Source organism: Oreochromis niloticus, linkage group LG16, assembly GCF_001858045.2.
Source record: "Oreochromis niloticus isolate F11D_XX linkage group LG16, O_niloticus_UMD_NMBU, whole genome shotgun sequence".
Taxonomy (NCBI): domain Eukaryota; kingdom Metazoa; phylum Chordata; class Actinopteri; order Cichliformes; family Cichlidae; genus Oreochromis; species Oreochromis niloticus.
The window spans coordinates 20,187,854-20,203,114 of record NC_031987.2 but is presented as its reverse complement, the minus strand read 5'-3'; the positions used below and the strand labels follow the sequence as shown (position 1 = coordinate 20,203,114).

Here is a 15,261-nt window from a genome sequence, read left to right as displayed (position 1 = left end):
TGACCTATCAGCAGTAACTTCAATGTATTAAAATATATCCTGTATCTACCCCTTTTCTGCAGGTATGGCTGGAATAGGTTTTCCTGGTCCGCCTGGCGAGCTTGGCAGCAAAGGTGGGGGCCTCTACAACACTGATGTTTATATTGATTCAATTCATAGGACAGCAAAGTTTCATATGTTTTTTTTCCTCACTGCAGGAGACAAAGGCAGTCCTGGCTTTCCTGGCAACCCAGGTATTCCAGGTGTCCCTGGTGTGAAAGGTGATAAGGGATTTCCCGGCCCACAGGGACCTCAAGGACAGCCAGGAGAACAGGGTCCCTCGGGTTTCTCTCTAGAAGGACCTAAAGGAGATAGGGGAGGAACAGGACAACCTGGAGAAGCAGGTACTGTGAGATAGACGAGATACGGGTCATTTTTTGCTTCATGGTGATGGTAAAAAGGACTACTTATACTTTATACTCAGTTTAAGCAGTCAAAGCACTTTCTGCTACAAATCTCATTCACCTAGTCGCACACACATTTTCTATACCTAAGCACTTTTATGTAATGCTCACACACTTCCACTCTGATGGATGCATCAGGGGCAACTCCGGGGAAGTCAGGGCATAAAAAGTGCATAAACATGGTTATTTATTCCAAATACTGTAGTTAATAGATTAAAAAAAAAACTTTCTTTGTCTTTATCAAACAGGAATCCCAGGACAACCAGGACCTGCTGGTTTTCCGGGCAGAGATGGACAGAAGGGAGAGAAAGGAGATCAGGGTCTCCAGGGTTTCCAGGGAGAGTCGGGAATAAAGGGGGATTCTGGATTACCTGGACTGCCGGTATGCCATAAGGCTGTTTTCAATTTGAGCTTTCCTCTTGCTTTAAACATTAGATAATGCTCCTTCATAGGAGAGGGAGCCATTAAAATTACAATGGCAACAATATTTATGTTTTTGATTACAGGGAGCACCTGGGCTTCCAGGTCTTGATGGACCGAAGGGAGAGGTAGGATTACAGGGTGTAACTGGCTTCCCAGGTGAGTGTATTCAGAGTGATATATTTGTGTGTCATGTGCATCTGTTCAAGCAATTATGGAAAGAAATGTGCAAAAATACATGTATTTTTACACAAATAATTATGGTAAAACAAACATTTACCAACCCTAGGACAAAAGGGTGAAGCTGGAGACCTTGGATATAGAGGAGAAGCTGGAGACAGAGGATTCCCAGGCGAAAAAGGTAACACAAGAATGAAACAAACTTAGCTGTGGTAATATTGATGTTATTAAATGTTAATGTATTAAATGTCTTTGAATTAAATATTTATGTCCTATTTTAGGTAACGAAGGCCCTCCTGGTCCTCCCGGCCCTCAAATGTTCATAAAAGGAGACATTGGCTTCCCAGGAAATCAAGGTTTACCGGGACCTCAGGGGCCATCTGGGCTCCCAGGACAGAAAGGAGATAGAGGTGATGGTTATGAAGAAATATACCCCATTTAACCCTCTGTCACACAACAGCTTGCTCCTGCTCGCCTTTCACCCACACCCATTTTAATAACGCTACCATTTTTCATTCATTTTTCTCAGGTGTGACAGGTTTTCCAGGGCCAAAAGGCGAAGAAGGTTTCCCTGGATATAATGGTCAGAACGGGGTCAAAGGAGAGCCTGGCTTTCCAGGGCCACAAGGTGAGACAGTCCACGTGATTAATGCACGGTGTTGGTGCTCTTTGCTCTGCTGCCATTTTTTTTGTTCTACTGATTTCTCTATATCTTTAGGACCTAGAGGACACCCTGGCCCCCCTGGACCTAATGGTGTGCCAGGCCCAGCTGGTCCACCCGGCCCCTCGTCCATGGATCACGGTTTCCTTGTAACACGTCACAGCCAATCGGTGGACATCCCATTGTGTCCCGATGGAACCTCTCTCATATATGATGGCTACTCCTTGCTCTACGTCCAGGGCAATGAGCGCTCTCATGGGCAAGACTTAGGTGAGACAATATGAATAGAAGGAAGGCCTCAATATAAAGCAGGGACATAACGGAAAAGAGGACAAATACTAAAATAAAAAACAAGCTTAGATTTGTGCGTTCATTCGATATTCTCTTGGCTTTGCGTTTTAGGTACGGCAGGCAGCTGTCTAAAGAAGTTCAGCCCCATGCCCTTCCTCTTCTGTAATATCAACAATGTGTGTAACTTTGCCTCCCGTAATGATTACTCCTACTGGCTCACCTCACCTGCGTCCATGCCCATGAACATGGCACCTATCACTGGTGAAAACATTAAACCCTTCATCAGTAGGTAAGTGACGATTTCTTTACACACTGCTGTTTCACATGTGTTTGATGCTTGTGTGTCAATCTGAGCTGTTCTCATATGAATTTGTGCACAGGTGCGCTGTATGTGAAGCTCCAGCCATGGTGATAGCAGTTCACAGTCAGACCATTATGATCCCACCGTGCCCTGGAGGCTGGGACTCTCTGTGGATCGGCTACTCCTTTGTTATGGTAAGACAGCTCTGGTCTCTCAAATATATTTGTCCACCATGGATGAATAAGTCATGGCTATATAATAATGACTCTTAAATTCAGTCACCATGAGCATTTTAGAAATGTAATTATGAGTAGTGCAAGGTTGTAATTGCTGCACTGTGACAAAGAGGGCTGATATCTGCACAAGTGTTGAATCAGTTAGCGGCTGTGAAGCAGATCACAGTCACCCAAGGGAAGCACTTCTGTTTTCTGTGCTGTCTATATTTGCTGACCACAGAGAATGAGATCAAGCTGCGTTCCCTGGGTGTTGGCTCAGTACACTCCATTATAAACTGCAGTATTATTCATTGCAGTCAGTACTCCTTCAATCAAAAGTGGATTGTTTTTCCATTTGTAGTAATTTATATTTGGCAGGGTGGAGCAGGTGGAGATGAGTGTCAGGGGGTGATTTGTGACAGAAGGATAGCAGAAAGAGCGAAAGGGAAGGTTTGCAGATGGTGGCACTGAAAAGGGGGGGGTTGCTAGCTTAGGATGCTAAGATGTTAATTGGGAGTGATTAGAATGATTAGAAATGATGTTATCAGAGTTTGACAAAAAGGCGACTCTCATCCAAGAGGCTTCTTCAGTTCTAAAACCTCTCGTCAAGCTCCTAAGACTGCAGTACCATGACCTGGATGACTGAGAACCTACTCAGACATATATCAGGACGACAGTTCAGGGTGAGCAGCTTGGGGACAAAGAGAGGTAAGGCTGAGGCATGTGCAGAGGAGGAATAGGGCAGTTTTTGGACAAAGTATGTTAAAGATGGAGCTGCCAGACAGGAAAAGAGGAAACCACAGAGAAAATTCATGAATGTAGTGAATGAGGACATGCCGAGAGGAAAGAGTGAGATGGAGGCAGATTGTTCACTGTGCTGATCCCTAAATGGAGCGACCAAAAGAAGAAGAAATAATTTATATTTAGCAATATGCCTGTGTTCTGCACATACATGTAATACTAAACCCCTGAAAGTTAACAGAATTACTTAAGTGAGAAATAGTGTGAACCTAAAAGAGCTGAGGCGAAGGGGGGTTGCAAAGCAGCTTTCAAACCCAACAGCATCTGTGGAAAGATGCTTAAGTAGCGTGCTCTATATGAGGTATGACAAACACATCTTATCAGCTGATGTGGGATGGCAATGAGATCAGCTGATACAAGACTTTGCTTGTTTTTGTAAATAACAAAAGCCAGCAAAACTCTGTTAGTTATTGCCTTATAGATGTAAAAGACCAGTCATTAATTTGCACTGCATGTTGTCGTGTTTGTGTAGCACACCAGTGCTGGTGCTGAGGGTTCGGGCCAGGCTTTGGCTTCTCCCGGTTCCTGTCTGGAGGAATTCCGCAGTGCTCCATTCATCGAGTGTCACGGTCGAGGAACCTGCAACTATTACGCCAACTCCTACAGCTTCTGGCTCGCTACCATTGAAGACAATGAAATGTTTACGTAAGGCAGAACTCTGACACGCAGGCACTGAATTTCTTGACTTTTAAAAAATTTTTTAATTACTCAACAACTTTGAAAAATGCTGTTTTTTGCTGACCTTTAAATTCATGACCTTGCTCCAGTTTATTGTAAAACGTGCAACAGTATTTTTGGATCTGCTTATCACTGCAACAGACTTCTGACAACACTCAAGCAGAGGTTCTAGTGATTTTGTGTGTTGGTAGTGGGCAGTGAGACAAGCTTATCAGCCTGATATTGTTAAGTTATCATCACATTTCCTTCAAGTTTACATCATAAGCGTATAATATTTTTTCACTCCCCCTCCTTCCAGGAAACCCGTCCCAGCAACGCTAAAAGCCGGCAGCCTCCGAACACACATAAGCCGCTGTCAGGTTTGCATGAAGAGGACATAAGCAGCAATACCAAAGGCCTCCGTTTTACCGTGAAGAGCAATAAGGCGTGCGTTGACGTCATCGACTTGGCTTTATTTCCCGTTTTCTAAAGGATGGTGCTATTGCCCTGCCTGGCATGTAGGATAGGATCACGGCCAGAGACTGAAACCAAACCACAGAGACCAAGCGGCCGTTTGCTCCATGCAGAAACACACAATCACAACATGTTAAGTGTGGCACCCAGTTTACCACTGCACTGACATGCCCCCTGAACTGGTAAACTGGTGTTAATTTTGAAAGGGCTGTGTGTGTCAGTCAGGTGCTATTGAATCTTGTGTGCCTTTTTCTTTTCGTTGTTTTTATTTCCATTCCCTACCAGTGTTTCAAAGATATAGCAACACAATATGATATACGTTCACACCTTAGTTAAACCCTACTAATGTAAAAGCTAGGACTTACCACTGGTTACAGATGCTTGCCATTTATACCGCCATAAAATTGCAGACACAGACGTATGCTAATCACTCTGTTGTAAATACGACGCATTCCTTCTTAACATAGTTCAACATACTCGCCTCAGGTTATTGATGAGTTACTTTGTGTGTTATTAAGCCCATTTTTATTTATAAGATTTCTGAGAATATGTTCGACGTGAGTTTATCTGAGATGCCATATATCCGAAAAGAATGTGTTAATGCGTGAAAACCATCGCCTTATTAACATACAAAACAGCACTGAAATAGCATTACCAGGCATGTGACTGTGTGTGTGTGTGTGTGTGTGTGTGTGTTTGTGTGAGAGAAAACAAGATTTGAGTGGCTTGGAAATGGCATGCGTGTTGCAATGTCTACATATATTGTTGCACAACCCTGTTGTTAACATGACAAATGCACACAAAGAAATAGCCAAGAAAAATTCATCCTTCTTGTGTTTTTTCTCTGTACAAATGTTGTTTATAACAGTTTATAACAGTTGTGTTTCCAAGAATTTAACCCCTTAAGTGAAACATATCCTCATCATCTGTGATCCTAAGGAGATGCACGTGTATAGATACATAAAATGTATTTGCAGTTTTGGATGTGTACTTGACTGTTTCCCTTTGTGAACTTCTTTTTTGTCATTCCTGTTTATTTAGTGCAAAGTGTAATCCTCTCTAAAGGTCATGATGTTGGTTCTCTCCGAGTACTCTGGCTTCCTCTCACACTCCAAAGACATGCACGGGGTTCGGTTAATTGGTGATTCTAAAGTGGCCGTAGGTGTGAATGTGAGTGCAAACGGTTATCTGTTTCTCTGTGACAGACTGGCAACCTGTCCAGGGTGCACCCCGCCTCTCTGGGACAGACTCCAGCCCAGCTGTGACCCTGAATTGGACAAACTGAAGAACCACGGATGGATCGATGGGTCATGATTTGATGGTTACGCAGTCATGTCGAGGACATATAGTGCCAACGCAGGTTAAAATCCTTTAAAAGGTCTTAGCATAGAGTTGTGTAGAGTCGCTTCTTTATGTACAGCATCTGGAGAAAATTTCATGCGTATGTTAATCTAGGAAAGCCTGTTGGACCTCAAATGATCTCCGGAGCGCCGAAATAGCTTCAACAGCTCTGAAAGGGACATTTCTGTGTCCCTTTCAGAGTTTTTGAAATATGCAAAGTTAAGGCAATGACTGTACACTGACTGCAACCTGTTTTTGTTTGAGTATATGCCATAGCTGGGATAAAGTGCTCAAAGACGTTTGTAGAGTATTAGATTTATTTTCCAGCGTTAAGCAAGCCTTTCCTAACAGTGATTACCAGAACAGAAAATACTTTTTAATATTTCACATCCAAAACTGTGTAATTCCTGAAATAAAATGATTTGTAGAAATTTTCTTTAATTATTATTTTGTGTTTCCTGTTTCCAAGCCAACATTTTTAACGCAGTACTCCAGAAACGCCACTAGAGGGCAGCATCAGCATACACTGTGAGCAAGTTGCTGCTTTCTTATACCAAAGCTCCCAGTATGTGTGACTCAAAAGCTCATTTTGTTTTTACTAGTCACTAGGCAACAGCAGGCAGCAAAAGCTTACTCCAGATATATTATGACCAATAAATTAAATACAACGTTTGCAGCAACCCTTCTACAGTGTGGTGCAGCCACTACCTCAGCACTTCTGCAGGGACTGTGGCCAACAAACCCATTCACCCCACGAAAACACAAACGGATCAATACGTTCTGCAGAGAACCAGATAACCCCTCCTTTCAACTCACGTCTCGTCTTTCATTTATTACCGGAATCCTATCCCTTGTTTCCTTTCTTGTCACCAGACAGACAAACACAGCCCTTGACCCCTAGCTGTCTTCATAAACATGTCAAACGGGGCCTTGACCTCTGACCGATGAGAGCAAGGTCATTCAGGTGGAAGTCAGGCTGGATGGTCACAACACACCAAAAGGTCTAATGGTCAAATAGCGCACACAACATGTAGCAACGGGCCGAGGACCATGATTATTTGTTACAAAGATAAGCACATGTGTGCACTTTAGCCAAGGACCTCACTGAGGAGAAGTCACTGGGCTTTTAATATAACCCACTAAGAACATTTGCCACTGGTTTTTAAAGTAAGACTAACGCTTTATTTTACACATTCACAAGAAAGAACAGAAGAATTTTGTTTTGGAATTGAGAAAAAACTGTTGTTTATTAACCTTTAATTAATGCAGTATGCAAATTAAATAGTGAAAATTGGTTCTTCTGCATTTAAGTTAACATATCATTATCGCCTGAATTGAGCTATCATTTTTGTTAAAGTTATTTCTTAATTTTGGAGACTGAATCAACTGGTTGTTGGCGATATTTATTTATTCATTTATTATTCATTAATGACTGAATGTAACATACAAATACAAAGATACACATAAACACACACAAACAAAGTCAATGTCATGTGGCTGGGGAAGGTAATCAGCTTTGCTAAGGGGCTTTAAAGTTCAAAATTAACGCCATTAGGATTCTTAATACTGCTTGTTGTTTGCTAACACTGCTTGAGACTCAACTTAAGAGTTACAATCTCCTGCAGAGAGCTGGGCTTTGAGCCAGCTTAAACTCCACCATGTGCATGATGTTTTTTTGGATGGAGACAGTGTCCTGCTAATATATGGTGCCAATGAACAAGGTGCATTTTAAATACTGGTTTTTGTTAGCACCGAAATGTTAGTTTGTGAGGAATGAATGTTTTCTTGTACTTAAATGTGCAGTGTTTGGGAACCTGTCCGGATTCTTGTATCACCGTGACCTTTCTCCCGAGTGGATCAGTGGCAGAGTTCAGCAACTTTACCGAAGCTTAGCCAAATACAGATTAGCCTCAAAAGCCATGCAGGTGTCTCACACATACTACTCATGCAGCTGCAACACACTGTAAACCAAGAATGAGACTGACTAAAAAAAACAAACATCTTATTAACACTGCTTGCCTTTTCTGCAAAAAACTAGAATGCATTTCCGTTTTCATTTTGGGAATAAAAAGTCCCAGAAAATGATTTTAAATATAGGTCTCTATAAGGCTGCAGGCTACAGTTTGATAAGTTGGGATGATTGCACCGCCCCCCTGCTGAAAACAATAAAAAAAAAGCTCAGTAAAACTCATAATGTTGATGTAATGTTTCTTTTTTTTTTTTTTACTTACAATATATTTAACAGTAAATTAAGGACTATTTATCATGTTTCTCATGACCCTTGCTCTTTGGTCGCTGCAATCACTGACGCTTTTCAGTCAAAAGAGAGCTCTAGACCAGGACAAGTGCCAGTGATTGCTCTGGTTTTTTTTTTTTTTTTAAGTGTTCTAATCATTTATTTTTTACTATTGGCTGCTGATGCTATTAATGGCTCCACACTGGCTGGACTCTTACACATCACACAAAAGGATCAGGACTTCACATTTGAACAGCTTGATTGTGTTTTTGTTAAAAGCTCCGCCACAAAGTTGTTTTCATTGCTCTGCCTGATTAGACCTCCAGTCAGGTGGAAGTTGAGTGGAGCTATGCTGGGAACTGTTTGACAACCACCTTATTAATTAGAATGACACTGTAAAAGTGGTGCAACAAAAAGTCAACACCCAGCCCTGAGGGTGTGATCTGACTGTTTATTTCATTATTTAATTTACTTTCATGTTTTGGCATAAAGCACCTTGGACAAGAACTAGAACTGGCCATAGCACGGCTCTCAGGTTATTAACAGCTTCTTATCAAGCACTTCACTGCCTTGAACGTCTGTCGCTGTCACTGTCCTCCTCCACTGCAGCCATCCTTTTGTTCTGCTGTGAAGGACATTAAGGTATCTCTTGAGTGAGGGCTAAAATATATATATACTCTTTTAAATGGCTGTACTTTGGAAAGCCTTGCAATTTTGAGTGTCAGACTGTGTGGAGAGAAGAATAACAGCAAAAAAGCGTCACTGCTCTTTTATGCGGTCGTTTATCTGACCCTGCTCCTCACTGAGATGAATAGGGAGTGAAATGAGGACACTTTTAAAACAAGTGGAGGATGGACATCAGGAAATTCAAAAAACAGAGATTCAGAATTTGATTTAATGTGCATATAAACCACTAAACCATGCATGCTGTGTACTTTATGCTCACCAGCCACTTTAATTAGGTTCACTGGTTCAATTGCTTGTCAGTGCAAATATTTAACCATCCAATCACATGCCAGCAACTCAGTGCAATTTATTCATGTAGACACCTGCTGAATTTCAAACTGGGCATCAGAATGGGGAAGAAAGATGATTTTAGTGAGTTTGAACATGGTTGTTGGTGGCAGATGGGCTTGTCTATTTCAGAAATTGCTGATCTGTTGCAATTTTCCCACAAAACCATCTCTATGGTTTATGGAGAAAGAAAATATCTACTGTGCGGCAGTTCTCTGAGAGCCAGGGGCCAGAGGGGAATGGGCAGACTGGTTTAAGCTGATAGGAAGGTAACAGTAACTAAATAGCCACATGTTAAAAACAAAGTGTGCTGAAGAGCATTTCTGAACATGCAACACATTAAACCATGAAACATCAGGAGAAGACCCCACCAGGTACCACTAGTGTCAGCTAAGAACAGGAAACTGAAGCCACAGTTCACACAGGAACAACAAGCTTGCACAACAGAAGACTGGATGAGTTTTCATTTCTGTAACAACTTTTGGATGATAGGCCTTGTATCAGGAGTTCAGCTTGGTGGTGGTATAATGGCGTGGGTGCTATTTTCTCTGCACATTTTGCGATCCTTAGTCCCAGCTGAGCATTGTTCAACTGCTGTTGACAATCAAAGTAATTTGGTTTATTTATGAGACACAACTAAAGGAAAGCAAAGGCATTATCTTTTTATTTGTGGCCAAAGCTTAAACCCAACAAGAATCCTTTGATGTGCAGTTTATCATATTGCTTTATCACTTTTTCAATTTACAGTCTGCATCTTTTTGCAGCTCCAGTCATCTAGCAGTGGCTTTGTAATGCTGGGCAACTCCCTCATTCCCATAGACAGCTGGTTTATGGGGAAGAGGATCAGGTGTTAAGAGGCCTGATCCTCCTTAACAGTGCACGGTGCAATCTTTGCAGCTAGATGTTATGTGCCATGGGGAAAGTAATAATTTTGCCTCACACTCAGCTGTAGGGAATCTGGGGTTTAATATACTATTAGGATCCTATGGAGGCTATAATCAGATTATTGTTATGCCTCTCTCTCTCTCTCTCTCTCTCTCTCTCTCTCTCTCTATCTATCTATCTATCTATCTATCTATCTATCTATTTTGCTAACATAAGTTGTTATTAATTTTTGTTGTTTATATTTTCTTGTACCGAATTCACAGAGATCAGCAAACACGTCGACCACAACACACAGACACGTTCATCTCAGCACGATTATTGGAGATGTAACTCCATCTGTAGAGCCTGGCACTCATGTGAGGTCTGATCACGATCTCAGCATGATCGGAAATCTGATGTTCTCACATGGAGCCAAACATGGTGCTTCCTCTTCCTCTTCCTCCACAGACATTTTAAGTCAATGCACAGTGTCCACTCAGAAATATGGAAATAGCGTGGCAGTGTATGAATGAGAGGAGAACAGTACGCCTCCACAGTCAAGCGGAGGAGTAAAAAAGAAGAGTGAACGTCACAGTAACAGAGAGTGCGTGGGCACAAGAGGAAGAGTGGGAGTGAAATTGTGGGAGGCATTCCAGTACTCTCTCAATCTGTCTTTTATCTTTATTCATCTCAGTTAAATAACTCTTACACATTTCAAATAACTCTTCACTCTTCCCTCACTGCCATACTCTTCGTTTATTGCAGATCTATCAATTAATTAGTACTTTGAAATAACCCCCTTTCTATGTATTTTTGGCTGCCCACTTATTTCCCATGGGGTTGCCACAGCGGATGGATCTACATGTTTTGGCACAATTTTACATTCCTGACATAACCTTCTCATTTATCCAGGCTCAGGACTGATAAAAGGGCTACAACAGCTTACGACCCCATGAGGCTGGGTTTGTGCCTCCTGATTTCAAATCAAGGATATTTGGATATTTTGCGTATGGTTAACTATTATGGAGCCACATTACACTCGCTTTCCACAAAGCAGTATTTTCTTTTATTCATTTACTTGTTTCACCACAACTTGTCAAAGAGAACAAAACAAAAACAAAAAAAAGGACAAAGGATTGTTGGGTGTGTTGCATTACAAATGAACATTCTCCTGTAAATACACTTTTTATATAACAGAGTAGTAAGTGAACATGTTGTCAGTTGCATAAATTCTTTGATTTTCTCCAGAATGGATCAACAGAATCAAACATCAAAGATGCCCTTTCCTGCTTGCTACAATCAGCTGACTTCATTTTTTATGGGTAATGAAAGTCGTGGTAATTTGGGGCTTTGAATGATTTCTTTGAAATGTTCTTTTTCCAGGCTGGAATGATTTTACACCATCTTTATTCTGAACTTTCTCTAAGCCAAAATATACATACAGGTTCAAATATGTGCATACATTCACTGAACCTTTTAATAATTGGTGCTGAGAGTTCTACAATGTCTTTTAGCTTGACAAGACCAAAGCTTCTTGTTAGTGCTCGTTGTTAACGACAACTTTTAGTTTCTTTTTTTCCAGTATAAAAAGGATTTGTTTGACAGTGGATTGACCAATACTCAGAATAATGGGAAAGTCCACAGAACTCAGTGAAGATCTAAGAAGGACTCTTAGAGCCATTTCTAAACAACTCCAGATTCTAAGATCATCAGTTCAAACAGCTGCGTGTAAACAAGTTATTCAGATGTGTCAACAATTTTCTGGAGGAAGAAGATCCAAACCTTGGATGAAAGGGAAATGTTCGAGAACAACCCAGCAACCACCAAGGCCAAAGCCTGCCATCAACTGGAAACTGCTGGAACACCAGTGTCACTGTCCAGTGAGTGAGTATCATGTCAACACAGACTAAGAGTACTAACCAAGAAAGAAACCGGACACCTACAAGCGCAACTGAAATTTGCAGGTACTTACATTAGCAGCCAAATGCTTTCTCAAGAAAAATTCTAAGGTCAGACGAGACAAAGACTGAGCTTTTGGTCGCATGACATGAAGTATGTTTGGAGAAGTAAGAAATAGAACCTAAGAACATTATATGACCTATTAAGCATGGTGGTGGTAGCATCATGCTTTAAGACTTATTTTGTACAAATATTAGTAGGGATATATTTATATATTACAGCCTGCATTTTTACTTTTGACCCTGAATTAGTGAAAATGCAAAACCTGTGTTTGCTGTACAAACACTTCACTGTGAAAAACAAGCAGTTCACTGAAATCATTAAAACCCACAAATTACCATGACATTCATACCCACGATGAGTCTATGCAAACTTCTGACCATGACTGTGCGTCACAATGCCTCTGAGACCATGTTGTGGCATAATGCAAAAGAAAAGCAGCCAGCAAGCATTCTAACCAGAGGTGGTAAATGTCCAAAGAAAAACCAAGGGAGTTAAAAAAACTAACTATGTTTACTCTTGCCTACACTGCAGATTGGGGACTTTGCATCCACATCTAAACCGGAAAATGAGTGGTCTGGGGTTAAAGAGGAATTCTGGAGGTGTGGGAAACACTAAGGTTGTTTGCAGTGTGGCATGGCGAAAATAATCACTTCAGCTCAATTTACCAGAAATAAGCAGATGAACTATCATGGCTGACCGCCCAACACTAAAGTCTGTGAAGCTGGTTTAATTCAGCGATGTCTGCTACCCTTGATATAAACTAACACTGAACATGAACACCAAAGCTGCTGTGCACCAGTCTAACATAGTGCATTAATGTAAACTTTACCACAGTACTGGAAACTGACATGTGTAACTTACACTAAACTATGCAATAACAAAAAGCTGGCGCGCTTTTGTTTTGCAGGATATTTCACAATAAAAAAAAGCTTTAGTAACTTCTCATGTATAAATCTGATATCTGTTCAAAATACTCTAAAACATTACAAGTAAGATTTAAATTTCCAGTTTATCAAATGTCACTGCCCAGCTTTCAAAATAACCCTCGTCTTCCTCTGCTGTCCTGTAATTTTTACATGTTTCTCCATCTCTGAGTGAACTTATCTCACAGTCTGGGAAATGCAGCAGCTGTACATTTATAGCAAACACACTGTGTGGAAAACTGCACAAAGAAACTGCCTGTCTTTGCGGATATTTGCTGTGCTGTTTGAAATGTTGAACTTGCACCTCCTTAAAAACCTTAAAAAAAATGTTATTCTCTTTATGCTTGGTCCTCTTCTGTAACACTAGCTTGATCCTGAAGTACAGGGACCACAACTTATGGACATCTGCACTAAAAACACCAATCTGGACGATCCTTTTGTCTTTTGCTGATTTTATCTCTTCTTTTGTGATAAACAGTGGCGATGAAGAAGCTAATAAGTATGTCTTTCATGTGTTATTGTTCCCCTCGTTTAGGGTAAAATCAGTTTGATGTTTAAAGGCAATCAATTACACAATATAACTGACCTCAAATCTATAACACCTCAAAAAAGGTGTAAAATGGTTATTGTTGGTTTCCAGGGTGTAAAAAGGCAGCATCCAGTGCTCCTTATTTCAAAGATCTTGGCTTCAAAGGATTGTGCTAAAGCTGCAAATCAGAGCTTTAAATGAGCTTCCGAATAAATCAGCGGGTGATATCACACCTCTCAATGTCCATCTTTATATGCGGCCTATGCTTGGCAGGAAAGTGAGCATAAAATGGTGAAAGCTATTGTCACATGTATGTTAGAATTTGCTTGGAAGAAATGCAACATTCAGGAAAACTATTGTGTAAAATGACTGGCAGTCAACACGCGACGGTCTGTTTGGCCCTTCTGGACCATCAGCATGATCAGATGGTTGGCATTCATGGACTGCCCATGTCCAGCACAGGGAACAGAGGATGGGACATAGTGTAGGTGGGTGTCAGACAAAAAGGGGGACTAGAGAAATCTCCACAGGAATGAAGGCATGTAGGAAGACATGGCCAAACCAGCCACTTTCAGAGACTGCATGCCATCCAATTTCAACCTGGATCTGGATTAGACTCCATTCCTATGCATGTGCTCTGAAATATGCAGAGGAATGCATCTATATGATTACATCCTTACGGATGCCTCGTAAACAGGGACAAGAGCATAGGAGTTTTGATGCATGCATCCTTCTTCTTTGGTTACACAGACAGGAGGAAAAAAGGTACACTCTGTACAGTCCAGTCTTCACACCAGTGAGGAATAGTGATTAGGTACTATTCTTTCGTGGGTGAAGTGTGAACATTAGCAGCCAAGGCTGTGAAGACTCAGTTAAAATTACATTTTTATTAAAACACAAGTTTTCCTTCTTTTAATATATATACAAAATTAACAAGGACATGGAAATAAATAAAAACACATAGTACTCTGACATTCTCATTCTCATCTATGTCTGACCTTTGTTTCATTCACAGTAAAACAAAAAGATGGCAGCACTATCGTCAGCATTTGTAACCTCTTCACGTCACGATGTTAAAATGATCGGCTAATGATAATTCAACTGCAAGCTAAGGAAAAATTATATCATATTAAACATGGCACTGGCATCTGTCTTAATGTCGTTTTCAGCGTAAAAGGTTGGGGTACAGGTCTTGGCTTACTGCACAATGTGCACAGTCTGTTTAAAAGACCACGCCGTCCCTTACATTTCAATTTATCCGTAGGCAAAAAAATGTACAGCCGCGCATTGTACTTACTAATAACCTTTTACAATGTTTCATGCTAAATTACCTCGGTTAATACTATCAGCAGGATCTCTTATTGACTTGGCTGCTTCATTTACACGATGAGTGAAGTCTTCATCGACCTCAAGGACCATTAAAAAATGTGTTTCTACTAATAGAAGTGCAGCTACAGCAGAGAAAATGGCTGAGTGTGTGACACTAACACTTGCACTAATCTTAGGAAATACTTAAAGACAAAGTTTAAACATAAAGATGTGTTCTTTACTTTCACTTTAATAATCTGTACGTTGGACTAAAAGCTGCACTGACATATTAGCAGAGCTACACGAAATCGCCAGTGTCCTGTGCTATATTGTGTTGTGCCCCGTGTTATCCGATGGCATTGCCTACAATATTGTTTGCTCTTTCGGATTGCTGATTTTCTCAGCAGCTGCTGAATTATTGAACAAAGCTATCATTACACCAGCAGACCAAGTATTTACAATACTATTAGGGCCTGATGTGCCGTAAATGGACCTTTCCATTAGCTGCTGTGAAGGCCAGAGTAACACCTGCATCAACAAAAACACACGCGTGTGCGCTTGCAGACACGAATGCTGTCACACCGTTATTGTGGGGCGACCCTCATGGGAGTTAGTTATTTTTCAACAGCAGTCTGAGTACG

The 15,261-nt window shown here is 41.0% G+C and overlaps 1 protein-coding gene across 2 annotated transcripts in view; it reads left to right on the top strand.

Moving 5' to 3' along the window:
* col4a1 (collagen, type IV, alpha 1) overlaps positions 1-6,215 on the top strand; it is a 46,608-nt gene extending 40,393 nt beyond the window's left edge. For both annotated transcript variants that reach the window (XM_025903569.1, XM_005457861.4), the window contains 12 exons: positions 63-113; positions 198-383; positions 692-825; positions 950-1,022; positions 1,153-1,224; positions 1,325-1,453; positions 1,573-1,671; positions 1,762-1,974; positions 2,107-2,284; positions 2,376-2,490; positions 3,785-3,957; positions 4,289-6,215. In XM_025903569.1, coding sequence (XP_025759354.1) covers positions 63-113; positions 198-383; positions 692-825; positions 950-1,022; positions 1,153-1,224; positions 1,325-1,453; positions 1,573-1,671; positions 1,762-1,974; positions 2,107-2,284; positions 2,376-2,490; positions 3,785-3,957; positions 4,289-4,370 — 1,505 coding nt within the window. In that variant the 3' untranslated portion in view covers positions 4,371-6,215. The remainder of the gene's footprint in view (positions 1-62; positions 114-197; positions 384-691; positions 826-949; positions 1,023-1,152; positions 1,225-1,324; positions 1,454-1,572; positions 1,672-1,761; positions 1,975-2,106; positions 2,285-2,375; positions 2,491-3,784; positions 3,958-4,288) is intronic.
* Positions 6,216-15,261: the final 9,046 nt, after the last annotated feature.